The sequence below is a fragment of the Limulus polyphemus genome, unplaced genomic scaffold, assembly GCF_000517525.1.
Source record: "Limulus polyphemus unplaced genomic scaffold, Limulus_polyphemus-2.1.2 Scaffold87, whole genome shotgun sequence".
Classification (NCBI taxonomy): Eukaryota; Metazoa; Arthropoda; class Merostomata; order Xiphosura; family Limulidae; genus Limulus; species Limulus polyphemus.
Window position 1 is genome coordinate 396,095 of NW_013665697.1, and position 19,394 is coordinate 415,488.

Consider the following 19,394-nt stretch of genomic DNA (forward strand, 5'->3'; position numbering starts at 1 on the left):
TTTTCGTATGTTTATGTTGGGTTCTTTGTTTAAAATTACTGTGTTTTTAATAGATATACTATGTTTTTTTTGAGCTGCAATGGTGGAAAACATGGGACGGTTTTTGATTGTGTTTTGTGAATCTGGTTTCCAATTTTCTTCCTGTTTCTCCGATGTAGAATTCTGGGCAGTTATTGCATGTTATTTTGTAAATGACGTTGGCATTGTGTGATTCTAAATAATTTTTGCTTAGTAACGGGGTTTTGTGAGAATTTGACGTTGACAGGAATATTGTGTTTAATGGCTAGTTTTGTCCAAGTGTGGATAATTCTTGAGCTGGTTTCAGGGACAAAAGGTAAACTGCAGTGTAATGTTTTGTTGTAGAGTTTGTTAGTACCACTTTTGTTAGTGATTTGAGTTTTGTTGTTGTGAATGTTGGAGAGTTTTTCAACAATAGCTGATGGAAGTTTATTGGTGTGAATGAAGGAATGCTTTATGTGGTTGATTTCTTCATTTATGTAGTCCATTGAACAAAGTCTTGTAGCTGTTTTTATGCGGATTTTCCGTGTATTGATTTTCGTGTGGTGTCATGAGCGGAATTCCAGGGAACGTAGAGGCCGGTGTGTGTGTTCTTAAATTGAATGTTGGTTTTAAACTGTGTGTCCGATCTAATAATGTTGAGGTTAAGAAAAGATAACTATTTATTGTTTTCGTGTTCTATGGTAAATTTGATGTTGGGATGAATGGAGTTTATGAGTTCAAAGAAAGTTAGTGTGTGTTCTGTAGAAGTGAAACCAGCAAAAGTGTCATCGACATATCTGTACCAGTATAGTGGGGGATGAAGCACAGAAGGTATGACTTTTGTTTCTCCACATTATTAGTCTCAAAGTGGGTTCCTCGTAATCGAATTAGGAGGAGTTACGTAACACACACACTCAATTCTATTATATAGAGATATGTTATATTAAATTGAACAAACGTGTATTCATGTTTTTGTAATTTTGTAAGGACCATCAAGGCTTATATAAACACTACTTTGTAATATATATTTATTCCATGATTTATTGATAAACAAAGTTTCTACTGCTAACTACATATGCCATCTAACGGCAATGTTTAGAAATGATTAATAGCGTTTATCTCCCAAGCACACAAAAAACTACGTTGAATGTACAGTTTGGATGTTTCTTATCAATGTATGAAACTCAACGAATTACTAGCAATTCTTCATGCTGAAATCTGTAAGCCTAAGGCAATGCTAGAAAACATGAATTAAAATACTATTTTACAAAGAAGCTGACATATTTCGGCAGTATCTGGTTGTCTTCTTCATGCTTTATAACGTTGTTTCAGTGTCTTAATTTAGTAGCAGTAGTAGTATTATTTAGAAATCCACTAGCACTTAGAGTGAAAACCAGGGGCGGATTAAGGTGGGGGTATTGGGACTATAGCCCCAGGCCCTGGCTCAAAAAAGACCCGTTATAGGGTTTAGCTTTTCTACCTTAGTCTTTGGTCGCGATCATAATAGGCCTGTAGAAAAATTTAGCTCCAAGTCTGTCTGACCCTGAATCCGCCCCTGGTGAAAGCAATTTATTTACATAATGTTTTAACTTCACCATAACTTATATTTAATAATTAATAGCAAACGACCTTCGTTCCAAGTTCAATAATATTTTATTGATTAGATCAGGTGTCTGTAAATGTAATTAATCCATTCTTACAGATGACAGTTCGACAGTAACAGGGCTTCTTGGAGAAGCCGCTGAGCTCCCATGTAACGTCGACGTAGCCTCGTGTGGCGAGGTGTACTTCATTACGTGGACAAAAAACACAACTAGTGAATGGAAAAGATTGTATCTATATAGCGACGACGTCGAGAAACCTCTGCAGGAACTAGCCAACCCAGACCGCGCTGACTTTGTCGTCGAAAAATCCACTGCTCATTTGAGAATTTCTCCGTTACGGATGGAGGACGAAGGGAACTATAAGTGTGACGTCACTTACGTGCAAGGAAAGTGCCCCTCTCTATCTTATGCTAATCTTGTTGTAATTGGTAAGTCAAATCAGGTTTTGTATATTTGTTTGTCTTATTTTCTTAAATCATCCAAAAATCACAGAATCCAAAATGTACTTAAATAAGGTTTAGGTGGAATACCAGAAATTATCTTATAGGTTTTCAACGGATTTCATCCATCGTTTTCATGGGTAAGTCTTCATCAGGAAATTTCAAACGGGTAGAAGAGGTATGTTAAGCTAATCAAATAAAGAAAATAACAATTTGCAATTCGATAAAGTAGTTAATAGTTTATATTTAAAGTAACTTATATCATTGCTTCTTTTCATAAAGCCCCCCAGTGGCACAGCGGTATGTCTGCAGACTTACAACGCTAGAATCCAGGTTTCGATAGCCGTGGTGGGCAGAGCACAGATAGCCCATTGTGTAGCTTTGTGTTTAATCACAAAACAATACAATATATCTTTTCATAAAAAGAATAAAGGAACTCTGGTTATCGCTTTAATTCCACCATATGTGTAGGCATCGGCAAAAAGTCTGAACACTCAAAGTACAGATACTCAAGTTATGAAGACATTTGCAAAACTGTTACTTTCATTTATTAAAATTATAATGTCTGGTGCGAGAAGCTCATTCTGAATGATAAATGTTTAGCAGATCCTTCTCCACCTTTAACTATAAGACCCTATTCATATGACATTTCCTTCCATTCCTGTGACTCAGTGTCCCCAAAGTGAATAAGACTATCACCCGGCATTTCCTTCCATTCTGTTGGCACAGTGTCCCCAAAGTGAACAAGACTATCACCCGGCATTTCCTTCCATTCCTGTGACACAGTGTTCAAAAAGTGAATAAGACTATCTATCACCCGGCATTTCCTTCCATTCCTGTGGCACAGTGTTTCAAAAGGGAATAAGACTATCTATCACCCGGAATTTCCTTCCATTCCTGTGGCACAGTGTTCCAAAAGTGAATAAGACTATCTAGCACCCGGCATTTCCTTCCATTCCTGTGACACAGTGTCCCAAAAGTGAATAAGACTATCACCCGGTATTTCCTTCCATTCCTGTGACACAGTGTTCCAAAAGGGAATAAGACTATCACCCGGTATTTCCTTTCATTCCTGTGCCACAGTGTCCCAAAAGTGAATAAGACTATCACCCGGTATTTCCTTTCATTCCTGTGCCACAGTGTCCCAAAAGTGAATAAGACTATAACCCGGTATTTCCTTTCATTCCTGTGCCACAGTGTCCCAAAAGTGAATAAGACTATCACCCGGTATTTCATTTCATTCCTGTGCCACAGTGTCCCAAAAGTGAAGAATATGTGCAATCTTACTCTTCAAACGAGTACCTGAAAGTGTCAGTGGATGAAAGCTGGAAATTTAGGCTGGCCTTTTCCCCTTCAAACATTTATATATTCAACAGGGCAGTGTGTTTTGGATCGTGGAAACTTCAAACTAGATAATTAACGTCGTCCATTGGGCTTTGCGTGACGAACCAGGATGTCATAATATTGCTTCTTCTGTATAATACTATAAAATATGAACGTATCTCTTACTCCTGCAGCAATACAACACCATCTACCTCTACTGTACTTCGACGTTTTGCTTACACGAAGAGTTGGAACCTCTCAAAGTCATGTCTCCACATAATAACTCTTTTATATTTTGGTTACGCCAGTCTATAACCATTGTCCCATTCGTTCTTCCAACTTGCTAACTTTAAACTATTAATCATATTCATACGAGTAAAATATTGCAACCATTCCATGTAAACTGCTCATAACCTTGAAACAGTTAAACTTTGCTGATTCTATCCTATGCATATCATATATTTCTGCATTTTTTTTACCTAGTGTATTTAAATCGACTGGATGTGGAGAACCTTTTCGTCTGGATAGTTCTTGAGCGCCTCTCCTCTTACTAGACTTTAAACTTCCAGTTACAACAACACGTTTTAGTTTTCTTTGGACTGCATTTTTCATAACTTTATTTTTGAATGTAATATAATTGATTTTTTCTTTTCTCGTGTAATTTCTGCTTGTTTTTAACAGCTTAATACTTTTTCATTGTTATTTTCCTCAGTTTTGGCCCAATATTGAAATTTAAAATGTTTGGATGATGTTAGCACTTCACGGGTCTTTCACCATTGTTACCTCAAGTGAAATAGAAAAATAAACGTATCATTATTAGAACATGTATTAGAGGATCAAGCCTATTCAATAAAAATATAATGATGCCTAGTGGATGACGGGTAAATACGCCGTGATGCTGTATATATAACAACTAAATGTTTTGTCTTAATTACAAAACACTGCGTAGATTATAACATAAAGAGACACAGCAATAGAGATGCTTGTTATTTTACTAGCAGTAATGGACCAGCATGGCCAGGTGGTTAGGGCGTTCGACTCGCAATCTGCGGGTCGCGGGTTCAAATCTGGCCCACCAAACATGCTCGCCATTTCAGCCGTGGGGACGTTATAATGTGACAGTCAATCCCACTGTTCGTTGGTAAAAGAGTTGGTGGTGGGTGGTGATGACTAGCTGCCTTCCCTCTAGTCTTACACTGCTAAATTAGGGACGGCTAGCGCAGATAGCCCTCGTGTAGCTTTGCGCGAAATTCAAAAACGAATAAATAAACAAACAAACTAGCAATAATTCCCATTTATTAAGGTTTGTAGTTCAAAAATATTAGTTTTTATTGTCAAACTCAGGCTTATTGCTCGTAATTTTTCTCTCAAACAACTAGCGCTTCCATTTAGTACAAACAAAAATGCCATATGAAATCAACCAATCACAGAAGAGTTAGGGAGATATATCATGTTCTTCCTCCTTTAGTCGATAAATTCAGCATAATTATTATTCTTTCTTAAAATAAATATGAGTACGTTTACTATGAGTATCGTATCACGTCATTGCAAACTGTCAAGTGTTTAAATAGACCTGGAATTCACGAACCTTTTTTTGCATACAGCTCTCATTCTCTGCTGTGCTTTCTTTTCCTCTGTAAGCTCTTAAAGATGCTGAAAATTTATCGTTCACTAGCTGATACAAACTCTTGACTTCTACAACTTGCTGGCTGTTGCTACGAAGGTCTTAGCATTTCCACCGCTTTAAATCAAGAATGAGTTTTCACTTTTGGGAAATGAATACTAATTCTAGTTGAAGTTAAATGTTAGAGTTCTAACCGCTTTTGCTTGTCAGAGAATTGAGTGAGTTAATTTGTTGATGTCAATTATTTGATCATTAGTAACTTGACTTTCCCTGCTTTCAGTAACGAAGACTAATTCTACCTTAACCAGAGGGTCATAAATCTGATTTTACTGTATTGTCATTTCAAAAATTAATATTAATAACCTGGTTATGTATTGTTTTATAATAAAACACAAGTTTCAAGACAAGTGTTTATAGTTATCTTATTTATTGATGTTTGCTGCTATTTTAAAGTAACTTATGATTAGGAGATTTTAGCAATATAATAAATATATGAAAAAAAAACGATACAAATAATAGGTTCACGTTTTCTGTTGAGTGTATACAATATTACTGTAAGGTTGATACTGCTCAGAATGTCATTCTATATGGGTCAGAATGTTTGGTAGTCGTTGTTTCTTTTAGCGCAAAGCTACATACTGGACTACTTGCACTCTGTCCAACGTGGGGAGTGAAACCCGGATTTTAGCGTTGTAAGACCATAAGCTTACCGCTGACCCACTGAGAGACATTTAATAGTCATTTCTTAAATTTTTATGATGTATCGCTTTCATTTCAATGACCACTCAAAAACAAGCAGCTGAAAAAGTAGTTAATAACAAAAACTGTTTACCTCATCCTATAGTTTCATCTTGGGGTTATTTTTTGTATCGAATCCAATAAATCGATACTCAGTGCTATTCTCTAAGTACGGACAAAAGGTGGAACATGAGGAGGTTACTGATGCTGAAACTGGATTCATCACGCTAATGTTCGTCTTTAGAAACGATTTCGTAGACGTTATATTGTCTCAGTTATCTTACTCAGAACCGAAATTGACATTTAGCGCTCTGAAAATGGTGTTTTGGGTAGGCATACTATTCGATACTGCACGAGCGAACCGTGAGTGTTATCAGCATTATTTTTGATTAATAACGTTAGAAATTCGTAACTTACTGCAAAAATTACAAGTGATCACATGTTTTCTGTATATATTTTATAAATCTTTAACTTGCGAAAGTTGACAGTGAACTAAGAATCATATTTTTTCTTATTCTGTCGATGAAACAAAGTTTATTTCTTTGAACCTGATTTTATCTGTTTTAATTTCTGAGAGATCGAAACAGACACATTATATAATTTATAAAAGAAATTCCAAAATCAAATATTTTCTTGCTAGGAAGCAATTTAATAAGCAAAAAATTTTATTAGTATGTTTAGGAAAAAGCGTTGTCACCTGAGAAAAAACAATCTTTCTGGTATTTCCCTTGCAATTTGAAATATTGGAAAAAAAACAAAACAAACAAACTAAAATTAAAGATATCTATCGAAATTTAGTATTATAGGTTTTTCAATAACAGTAATTCTGTGCATGGTATGAGTACTTCATTGGTCTGAACAACTAGTGATTGATCTTAGCCGCCCAAATATTTGATTATATTACGTAGAGATTATATGTTGCTCTATCACATCAAACTCATACTGATCGTACAGTTTAATCAACTAATGTTAGTAAAGACGTTTTTATGTATTATATATATATTAAAGACATGCTACTTATCAAATTAATCTTTATAAATCCTATTAAGCAAGCACAATAATGCCATTGCAGACGTTAAAACATTAATATGTTTCCTGTGTAGTTAAGTAAACAACGTAGGTTGAAAGTTATATTATTCACTTTTAGAAAATTTTGTGGACAGCTGTTGAACGAAGAAACTACTAAAAGAAATGCGTTGGTGATGAACATGTATGAACGTTAAACCGATTCTGTATTGACAAGTCGTTTTTTAATAGAAGTTATTTTTGCATGTGTCCTACGAATGCTATAATGAAAGATTAATTTAAATAGATTATTTGTATGAATATTTGAATTCAGGAATGTCGTATTCGATTCCAGAGCCTGACTTATAAAGTTTTATAGTCACTGCTATGAAACATCTTTCGTCGTTAACTGTTGAACTAAAAGAAGGCATATTTTGTCAATATAATACCATAGTAATATTTATAGTAGGGATTATGTTTTATTAGTACACGATGAAGTAAAAAAAAGAATTAACAATTAAATATTATTATAAATATTTGATTTTTGACGGAAAACAATCCAATGCTGTTCAGTATTCGAAAATAAGCTACAATCGTAGAAATTCAATAAATGTTTTGAGCAATTTTATTGGTTGGGACAAATAGTTGTGATTGATCTAAACCGCTCAAACATTTTATTATATTACGTAGAGATTTTGTTGCTCTATCACATCATACTCATCCTGATCGTACAATTTAATCAACTAATGTTAGTAAAGAGGTTTTTATGGCAGTGCAAGGATTAGATATCTATATCACATTCGTGCTTCTTATCAAAATTAATGGTTACAAATCTTGTTAAACAAGCACAGTAAAGTTTTCTATGATTTTCAACCTTTCAGGCTAGTATGAGCATTTCGCGATGAGAGAAATGCTTCGTTGATCTTTGTAACACACGTTTTCTATATTCTAGCAAAACCAAGTCCTCCAGTAATAAGTAAAGATGGAAATACATTGAAAAATACTTCAACTGTCGGCCCTTTCCTCGAGGGAGAAACGCTAACTCTTGAATGCAGCAGTGCCGGAGGAAAACCTCCACCAGTAGTGACCTGGTGGAACGGAAGTGAAAGCCTTCCGTCCAATTCTAGTATCAGAGATGAGGAGCTAGGAACCAGCAAAGTGAGATCTTTCACTCGTTTTACTCTTTCTAGAAGCGACTTGGGTGCAAAACTGGAATGTAAAGTGAAGAACGATGCTATTGAACGTGACCTAATATCATGGGTAGAATTTGATATTCACGGTAAGAAAAGTATATAAATGGTAGAAAAGAATAGTTTAAGTATTTAAAAGGTGTCACTTAAGTCACTAATATCGTGATCATATACAGGGATGTCTCTTTTAATGGCAACAACAGTGTTTTAAGGGAGGAATTTGTAAAGTCTCTAATGTTGATCTTTCTGAATTAAACATGAAATAAATGTGTACTAATAAGTCATACTCTATGTCTCAAATAAATAATAAAGTTAAATAATGTAAAAAACGCTTGGTCTAGATAAAAATAAAACAGTGAAAAAAACAATGCTCAACGAACCTTTTTGAAAAAAAAATTCAATAAGTAGGATATAATACTGACGAACGTGTAATCCGTTATATTTATTTTATTATTTTTCTTTTCTATCGAAGGATTTTGAGAAACAAAAAAATTGTCTACTGATACAGACAAATAAATGATGAAATTGATAGATTGCACATTGAACCGTGTTACCAAAGATTTCTGGAAGCATTTTGTAAATATCAGAGTCCAAAGCAAGTGTCCGGAGTGGACACAGTTGATATAGATTGATATTAACATGATCACGTGTACACCAGGCCGTACTAATGTTCAATGACCCATTGTTCCACCACTCTCAGAAACAGGACAATGTTGTTGGCTGCTTTTCTGTCGGTCAGTTTTTTTTTTGGCAGTTGTTGGATGTGGCGGTAACTAATTTACAATAGGTTTTTTCCTGACCAAAAATAAAAAACAAACTTTTTACTGCTAGATTAAGATTTTACGAAAGGAATACAGCTGTTTTTGCAACTGTGCTATAGATTTTCTCCAACTCGATGATTTCAACTCTTAAACGTAACCTGATTTCGTCTGACAGTAATTTAGGTTTCAGTGTTTTTACAGCTTATTACAACTGTCCTACAACTCGATGACGACAACAACAGAACGTAACCTCTGCGATTATGACAATAATTTATGCATTTAACAGAACACTTAATTTCGTTATAAAGATTTTAGTGAAATATCTTTCAACGTTTCAAAAAATATTTCATAGTAACGGGTATAGGTGTATCTTAGTGTGAAAACATTAATAAAAGTGATTATTTTGCTTTAACGAATTAGCTTCGTTTGCTAAAGCAAAATTAAACTTGAACAAGTATAACATGACACATTTTACTTACACGTGATATCTTGAAATCAATAGGTGATGTTTCGGTAAGGTAAATGCATTAATCGTTGCAACAGTTATCTCAAGTGCACTATCTATTAGAGAATCATGAAATGAAGGCGACACACATCAAAAGACATCTAATTGTAGGTGGATATGTATCTGTTTGTATGCTGAGTATCTTCTTGCTCTGTCATTTCGGGCAAGTTCTGAACATTAATTCGGACAGTTTCACACATATTCCATTCTAGAAAACAGAAACAATATTATTGTATAAAAATCTGAAGCCTTATGGGTTTTGAAAATAGCTGTGCTATCATTTTGGTTCTGGTTTCATAATAATTAAATGTCCATACTGAACAAATCACCTACTCTAGCTTCGGTGCAATGCTCAGTTTTCAAAATAGCTTATGACACATGAAAGCTGGTATTCTGCATTGAATTTATAATTTGACGTATCATTTGACAGCAGGCTGTCACTTCGTTTTCAAATACTTGACTTGGTATTAAACGATGTACAATAAATCAATTAAAATCTGTACTCATCTCTACAATATATGCCACTCCTAAACAGCACTTACACTAGTTCATTGTAAATGTTTTTGTATTGGAGCCAAGATATGATTTCTCATTGAAAATATCATAAAGTATAATATATATATATATATATAATTGTAAAGCAGAAAAAAAAGGACAAGTGTATGAAATTATTAATATTTCTTTTTTATAACTGTTTCTTCTTCCTTACAATTTAGTTATTTTTTCTACTGGGAGAATATCTATAATTCTTATAAATCCTATTTTATTAAAACTAACTTGACGTCAAATATTTAATACTCTCATCTCTGCATGCTTATATATTTATTGTGTATAAGAACGATTAGATTGAGTAAAACTGCATTTATAAGGTATCTGTATTTTCATGCCTACGTGTTTCGTGCCCCCTCCCCCAGTGGTACAGCGGTATGTCTACGGACTTACAACGCTAGAATCCAGATTTCGATACCCGTGATGGGCAGAGCACAGATAGCCCATTGTGTAGCTTTGTGCTTAACTTCAAACAAACAAACAAACAAAAACGTATTCCGTGCAGTCGATATTGTAAATATCTTAAAGTCACAAGAAATGATCAAAAACATTTTTTATCGACATCAATGCATAATTTTGAAGAGACGTAGCTTCTGTGTCTCCCTGACTTACCCCCTACATCCTTTGACTTTTTTGTAAAAGTTACAGAGTTGTTTAATATTCCAATTCAATTTTCAGCAAGACTTTAGAAATATTTCTTTGGTATTCCAAGGCATGAAGCAGAGCTCACAAATACGTGTTGATGTCTGTTTAAGAAATTTACGATTCTGCTGTAACTTCATGGCTACAACTCATAATAAAGAAATTACATCTTTTACTCTATCTTCGCGGTCACACATTATCATCTAAGAAATGTCATACTCTATTGCTGTTTCACTGTTGTAAATCATGATGTAACAAGTTCCATTTTCACTCTGACTTCGCGGTCACACATTATCATCTAAGAAATTCCATCCTCTTCTGCTGTTTCACGGTTATAAATCATGATGTAACAAATTCCTTCCTATACCCTGAGTTTGCGGTCACACATTATCATCTAAGAAATTCCATCCTCTTCTGCTGTTTCACGGTTATAAATCATGATGTAACAAATTCCTTCCTATACCCTGAGTTTGCGGTCACACATTATCATCTAAGAAATTCCATCCTCTTCTACTGTTTCACGGTTGTAAATCATGATGTAACAAATTTCATCCTCTACTCTAACTTCACAGTCGAAACTCTCTTTTACTGTGGCTTCATGGTAACAGATCATAACGTTTTTATTTCAGTTCTTTCAATCAACTGACTTTTTTAGTCCTTCGAATAACTGAAAAAAAACAAACACAAAAAAACACTTTGTCAAATCATAAATGTCAAATACGTCTTTATCAGTCCACCGTTGGCTCAGCTGTGAGCTTTGAGGGTTTATGACACAAGAAATCAGTGCTAGATCCCCACGGCGATCACAGTGAAGACAGTCTGTTATGCAAGGTTATGCTATAATATAAACAAACAAGTCCAACAATTATTTTACTCTAATATATGTTAAGAACGTACATAGTTTTGTAGAAACGTTACGATCTTAGAATTGTAATTGCCGAGATACATTATTCGTTTAGTGAGAAAAAAACGAACAGGTATAATTCATAATCATTGACATATGTTTTAAACAGGTTTATAGTTATCACTTTACTAGGTTTCATGGAATTAGTCATTGCTTTAGTAACGGTTTATTATTATAAAGCAATGACTAATTCCATGAAACCTAGTAAAGTGATATAATAATAAATCGTTACTAAAGCAATGACTAATTCCATGAAACCTAGTAAAGTGATATAATAATAAATCGTTACTAAAGCAATGACTAATTCCATGAAACCTAGTAAAGTGATAGTAACGATCTATTATTATATCACTTTACTAGGTTTCATGGAATTAGTCATTGCTTTATTAACGATTTATTATTATATCCTTCAGTTCAACTTTAAAGTCTTCTAATAAGAGATCTGAACAATGCATTGTATTAGTAGAGACACTGAACCTATACATCCTTCCATTTGTCTTCCATTTGACATTTAACTTCCCATAAAACTGCCACCAGTCTTAACTATAGAAGCGCGTTACAAGGGGAAATGAGAATCGATATTATTTCTCCTGCTAAAAACACACTAAGACTACATATAACTCAATGGATAAACAACACGTAATTTATATAACTCGTTTTTCAAATACACACAATCGGGTATTTCAAACACAGTCATATTAGACTGGCCTGTCGTATTATTAATGTTCAGACGCTTACTTTAACGACAGCTGTAATGAATGTGTAACAAACGTTATCTTTTCGATCACAATAAAGACACTAGGAATCCTTACACATCTAATGTTTAAAATATCGACACTGATAAATAAATATGGAGGAAACAACAGGGAAATTTAATTAAACTTGTAGATATATGATCTGCTATACTGAACTTCTCTTAGCTTTGTGTGTTTGGCACTCGTACTTAAATAGACGTGCTATATTATATTAAAGAAAACATTGACGGGGAATACTTAAGTGACACCAGATTACAGGAATATAAATGTTTGTGAAATCTTTTAACCTAGAAATTCCAAGATACATTAATGCATGTCCAAACTTTAGATGACATTTACTTGATGACCACTTGCTGATTCGAGTTATACGTAGTTTCTCCTGTCAAGGTATACTGTATTGAGAAACACGTCTCTTCCGAAAAGTGTTTGTTATAACTTACATATAGAATTGCAATAATAATATGCAAAGAAACAAAACGTACATTCTACGTTTTGTTTCTTTGCATATCATTATTGCAATTCTACGATTTCTTTCCCACACTTCCGCTGATGCTGTTTCTAAAATAGCGTATCTATGTAAGAAACGTACTAATACTTTGAAAAATTATTAAAAGGAAACCATTAAAACGAAGCTATAAATCTCCATGTTTTTGCGAACTAAATCGTTTGCACAAAGTAACGGATGTGATACAACGGTTATTGCAGTCGTTGGATTTCAGATATGAAAAGCGTTCGTTTCACCTAACACCATGATAGCATCTACTTACTTGTTATGAAACTTCAGCAAAGTTACTTAATTCTGTTTTTTAAAAATTCAACGCTTCCTTCCTCCGTTACCACGTCATTGATACCGGAGAAAGAAAATTGTCTATGTATCGCACTGGAAAAAAAGATTTTGGGAATTTGTCTGGCACAATTCCAAGCCTATTTTTCAGCACTGCACCAACTACTTTCTTTGATACTGTGTTATGGAATAAAATATCGTATAATAGTCAACGCAAAGGTGAAACGAGAATGACGCTGTTAACGAAACGTAGAGCACACCAAGCCTTAAAATCTAATTAAAAAAGTATTGTAGGTTAGGTGAAACCCGTATGTAACTCAACTAAAATCCACAGAGTCAATTTTGTTTTCTCAATGCACAAAATGTGATGTCGAATGATTGGAAAAAATTGTCAACTCTTACTCGTTATATTTTAATGTTACTTAATACCTGATCACACTGAAGAAGGATGTTACTTATATATTTAAAGATTTACTTTCTATACACTTGGTGGGGTATTCTTATGACTTCATACAAATTGGCCGAGGGATTTTTACTATTAATATTGCTAGGCACACTAGTTAACATATTCTAAATGTTATAAATAAATATTGCCCATCTGTGATAGTTTGGACAGTACACTTTGAACAGTTATTCATCATATACAGCTTATTTTAAACATGATTTATTATTATATCCTTCAGCTCAACTTTAAAGTCTTCTGATAAGAGATCTGGACAATGCATTGTATTAGTAGAGACACTAAACCTATACATCCTTCCATTTGTCTTCCATTTGACATTTGACTTCCCATAAAACTGCCACCAGTCTTAACTATCGAAGTGCATTATAATATAAACTTTTACAAGGTGATTTTGAGACTAGAGTATAATACAAACTCTTACACTGTAATTTGTGTTGGAAGTCTGTAATCCATATAAACACGTTATTGTACTGACATGTACAGAAATAAAGTATTATCTGAGTCGTTTTCTGGTACAAGTTGACGATTGCTTCAGTATATGTTGTTGGAATTACAACGCTAAAATATGTGGGTTCGATTCCCAGCGGTGAACACAGCCTAATGTGACTTTGGTCTAAAACAACAAACAACCGATGAAAGAGGATTATGAATTTTGTTATTTAATTTGCAGCTGCGTATACTTCATATTACACTACACGAACTTTTCACACTAATTTACACTCAGTAGAGATGTATTTTTTCATTTCACATCGTTTGGTTTAAATCTATGTAGATTTCTTATACTTTTTTTCTTCCATAAATGAGCTTTTATGTTTCCTTCGACAATTTAAAGTGACAAATACACTTACTTATGTCGATGTTAACAAATATTTGAATATGACTACTAACTTTTTCAAAGTGATTTTGAGACCAGAGTATAATAAAAAGTTTTGGAAGGCAAGTTTGAGATTGGAGTATAAAACAAACTCTTCAAAGTGATTTTGAGATGAAAGTACAATATATATATATTCGTACAAGGTAATTTTGAGACGAGAGTATAATACAAACTCTTACAATGTGATTTTGAGACGAGATTATAATACAACTCTTACCAAGTGATTTTGAGAAGAGAGTGTAATACGTGACAGATCGACATGTGTGTAACAGAATGAAAGTTTGATAAACATACAGTATAAAAGTTTCAGAAAAAGATATTTAATGGATTATGTAAAACTTTGTGTAGCTTAATAACATGCAAAACACATTGTGATTTGTGATGGAAGTCTTTAATTCATATAAATAAATTATTGTACTAACATGTGCAGAAATATAGTATTATTTAAGTCGTTTTCTAGTAGAAGATGACGATTGCTTCAATATATGTTGTTGGTTACACTAGTTTATTTATTAAAGAAAAACGAATTGGTTGTTTCGTGTCACATCAGAGTGATATAACATTTATACTTTTATTGGTGTTTGGAGTTATCACATAATTTTCCAACACTGTAAAAAAACGACAACTCAAACACGAAAACCATATCTTTAAAAAACGACATTACACAACGTTATATGATAGAGTTATGGAGCAAAGGCAATAAGAGCAGTAGTATATTTAGGAACGCAATACGGTTATGGTTTATTAGAAAACCTCTTTGCCCAAGAAACTTCGAAAGAATTCCACGTTTTCTTCAGAAGCTTTCGAAGAGCAAAAACAAAACAAAAATACTCCTTTAAAAGAAGGAAATCTCCTCTTCGTCTTTTGCTTTTGAAGGACAAAAGGACCAGTCATGTAAAAGAAGATTCGGATGGACAAAATATCACACTTCTAAGTACAACCCCTTCTTCTTCACGAGCTTCTGAGGAATCTGTCTCCAAAACTAAAATAATTAATATTTTGCCTTTTGTTAACTCTCAATTATTGGGATCACCTGAAACAAATCCTTTTTAAATATTTTCACATTTGCCTATAAATTAATTTGGAAATAGATCCTATGAAATAAAATAAATTAAGCCAATCGTGTTAGACGTGAAGAACTGAATTTAAAATTACTAGCAATATTTTAAAATATGCATTACTTCTTTAGTATAAAATGGGTTTGAATGCTGCTGCAAATGAACTGTTCCTTGCATTGCATACAATTAAAGAATTTATGTGTAAATTGTTCCTTTTCTTATAACTTCATGATTTTTCTCAAACTAATAATATAAATTCTTGTTTTTATTAGTAAAACCGTCTTCATTGAAGATAGAAGGACCAATTGTTCCCGTAATTTCAGGCCATACAGTGTGGCTCACTTGTACGGTAGAGGGCGCAAATCCTGCAGCAAACGTCACGTGGTATAATCACACAAAAGAGGTGGAGCCTCAACCTCAGTCTTATTCTGAAGTAATGAATGATGGCACTTTCAAAACAGTCAGTCAATTAGAAATTGTTGCTTCGTTGTTTGACCACCAGGGGACGTTTTATTGTAAAGGAACTAATCCAGTGCTGCACAAAAATGGCGACGCTGCTCTCTTAAAGTCATTTGATTTAGAAGTTTTACGTAAGTATCTTAGACTGAAATTACTGAATATATTTCAAGACTTGAGTAAACCATTGCTATATTAGGCATTATTCTAACAGTTGTTCTTGAGATAAAAAATATATCTCACCTGTTTATTTTTTGTAATCAGATAATATTTTATTTTTACGTTCAAATAAAATCAATTATATCTCTTCGTAACATCATTGATAATTATTTATATTACACAACCTAGATCCCCCTGTAGTAGAAGTCCAACCAGCGGGCGGCTTAGTTGTTAAGGAAACCAACGAGGCGAAGATCTTCTGCACATTTAAAGCTAATCCGTCCAATGTAACTGACGTCACTTGGTATAAAGATGATGTGAAAGTGTCCGTTAATGAAAATGAAAGATTTAAACTCAACGATCCGGGAGTACCAACACTGACCATTCGAAATGTTTCTCGATTTGACAGGGGATTTTACTTTTGTAGTCTCAGGAATAGCATTGGTGTAGGGAAAGCGGTCAACTCGGTAGAGATCAATATATTATGTGAGTATATAATATTTAATGTTATTATCTCCTTTCTGTGAATAGTTTTTAAAAATAATAACTTATCGTCCAACGAATAACATTTACCTTATAACTTTGTGAATGTGAGACTATATATGTGGGTGTTTGAGAAGATACATATTTATCTCCTTGTTGTTCGTTGGTTATTGAGTATTAGAAGGACGTTTATTATAAATTTGAACAAATATGTGAAATTAAATTCTAGTATCAGGGATTATGTGTTTGTATTGCTCCGTTGCTCAGTGGTAAACGTGAGGCCTAAAACACTAGAATCCAGGACCCAGTCCCGCAGTGGACATAGTGTAGATAGTCCATTGTGAGTTTTGCACTAAATACGAAAAACAAACAAAAACTGTACATATATTATTGGTCTATAATCAGATATAAATGTTTACTGGTTCTTTCTGGTAATTAACAGTGCCATTGTTTGAAATATGATGCCATTTTACCCTTTTAGTTTGTTTCTCTTTGTTAAGCAATGATTTTTAAACAGCATGATGTCATTTCGTATTGATCTCCATTTTACTCCTCTGCAGATATCATTCACACCTATATTTACAACTAGGTCATTGGCAAGATTTAAGTTGGACTGTAGTGTATCGCATAAATTATATACTGAAAGTTACTTAACTTTACAATTGAAGAGTTTGGGTTTTTTAATTCGATCGCTTTTATTCTGAAAAGCACTATCTTAACGTACATTTTTCTAGAATTTCTATACAGCTTCTACTAAAACATAACATTTCACCTCAATACGTCACTTACAATAGCATTCATCAAATAAAACTTTGATTTCTACATGTTTATCATATGGCATTCCTTTCCTGGGAGCCATGCATGTATCACTCACCGCACTAATGGGAATAGTATAGGTATCTTACTGTTTTGGCACAGTTTGATTAGTTGGATGGCAATCACTCACATTCTAAATTATCAACACATTATTGTATTCTAGAACAGTTCATTTTCATACAATAGACAGGGAGCAATCCCAAAATATTTGAATTTTATAACCATTTTATTCACCTATTCCATAATTATTTCTAATAGGGCGTATATGATTAAAATGCAATTAATTAGTGCCCTGATGCAAATCTTTAATATAATGAACATTCTCATTCGTTAAAGTTCAGTAAAATTTAATGTATTATGCAAGTAAAATCTGTTAATTATTATTAAATTAAATGATACTTCATATCCGCAAAATTAAATTTAACATGAGATATATATTTCACGAGTTAAATTGACATTGATAGTTACGTGTTGCTTATTGACGTTGAAGTTCTCGTGTTGTATATTCTACACTGTGAGAACTATAAGCTAGTCTTTCAGTACCATTTGTAAACTTGTTTGTCTTATACAGGCTATAATTAAACAAGAGATAAGATCATTTTCACCATGTATGACTCGTGTATCTTTTACTGAAAAAAAACTATGAGATACAGTTAAAATTAAAAAAAAATCATAGCTTTTAATCACCTTATTTAACTTATGTTAGCCATCATCCTATCAGCTACCCCCGTCCACCGTTGTTACAACACATGGAAACAAATATTTTCGGTATTGAAATGTTAAAAAACAAAATGTTATAGCGTTCTTCTAAAACTGAGTGCCTGAAATTAGGGTATACATAGTTTATATAAGTGTCAACAAATGATCTTACTTTATTAATACCAAGAGGAATGTAAGTCAAAAATACTTTATTACCCTCTAAGTCCAAGGGAAATATAGAAGACATGCCAGTTACCTAGAGTAGCATTTTAAATACTTATTAATAACATGAGTTCGTCTAAAATGTCTAAAATTAGAACGATATAGTAATTTTGAAACTATTTCTCAAAAAAAGAAAAGAGTTTTTGATGTATAATAACCCTTTGGTTGTTATTTTCCAAGTTTTGGATTCATGACGAAACTTATAGTTATAAGTAGGGTAGATATCCTAGAGAAATTAGAATGTTCTCCGGCGCTAGTATCATTAATACAGTGATATATTACTAAAGTTCTTGGGTGGATTTTACTTGATGTTGGATAGGTGGTGGCTAGTTACTAATTTCTAGAGTCCAGACGTTGTATAGGTGGTGACTAGTTACTAATCTCTAGAGTCTAGACGTTGGATAGGTGGTGGCTAGTTACTAATCTCTAGAGTCTAGACGTTGGATAGGTGGTGGCTAGTTACTAATCTCTAGAGTCTAGACGTTGGATAGGTGGTGGCTCGTTACTAATCTCTAGAGTCTAGACGAATATACATACACATTAATCTCTCGACAATCTCACTTAATATTCACTTGTGAAATAGATTATTTATTTCGTGGTCATTTTAAACCTCTAGACGATTTTAGTATTCATACGATTTACTTTCTACTCTATAATTTAATTTTAATATCTAGCTAACTTTACTTGCTATTATACAGGCGATTTTACTTGCTAAAGTCTAAATGATTTTATTCCTTACTTACTTGCTTATTTTTGAAGACTATATTTATTAATGCTAAATGTTCTTAATTGATACTCTCTAGATAATTTTACTACATAATATGTATATTATTTTACTTATCAAACCTTTAATATACTTTATTCCTTAGTCATTAGCTGAAACTACTGGTTAAGTTCTAGATAATCTTATTCGTTATTGTGAATAATATTTGTTGTTAAATTCTAGATGATTTTGGAGCCACTGGAGGATAGTACGTGGTAATTTATAAGCTAGGAGTTATTACATGTTAAATCTCCAGACTATTTTACTTGCTATTTACTAAGAAGTTTTTATTGTCCACTCAGACAATAAAAATACAGAAAATGTTGAAAATATTTAAAAAGCCAACTGAATCATATGATGGATTTTACTTGCTATTCATCAGACAGTTTAATCCCCCAAGTTATACCGTTGTAGAAAAAGAGTGATCGTTTTTTATTTCGTTGTTTTCAACAATTAACAAATAAGAATGAATAACTTGTTAGCTTGTTTGTTGTTAAGGTCTGCGGACTTAAAACGCTAGAAACCGAGTTTCGATACCCGTGGTGGGCAGAGCACAGATAACCCATTGTGTAGCTTT

The 19,394-nt window shown here is 33.3% G+C and overlaps 1 protein-coding gene across 4 annotated transcripts in view; it reads left to right on the forward strand.

Annotated features, from left to right (window-relative positions):
* Positions 1 to 19,394, forward strand: part of LOC106468300 (hemicentin-1-like) — a 130,048-nt gene that overhangs the window by 67,556 nt on the left and 43,098 nt on the right. For all 4 annotated transcript variants that reach the window (XM_022397277.1, XM_022397289.1, XM_022397306.1 and 1 more), the window contains exons 2-5: positions 1,703 to 2,032; positions 7,687 to 8,013; positions 15,492 to 15,809; positions 16,024 to 16,320. In XM_022397277.1, the coding sequence (XP_022252985.1) occupies positions 1,703 to 2,032; positions 7,687 to 8,013; positions 15,492 to 15,809; positions 16,024 to 16,320 (1,272 nt within the window). The remainder of the gene's footprint in view (positions 1 to 1,702; positions 2,033 to 7,686; positions 8,014 to 15,491; positions 15,810 to 16,023; positions 16,321 to 19,394) is intronic.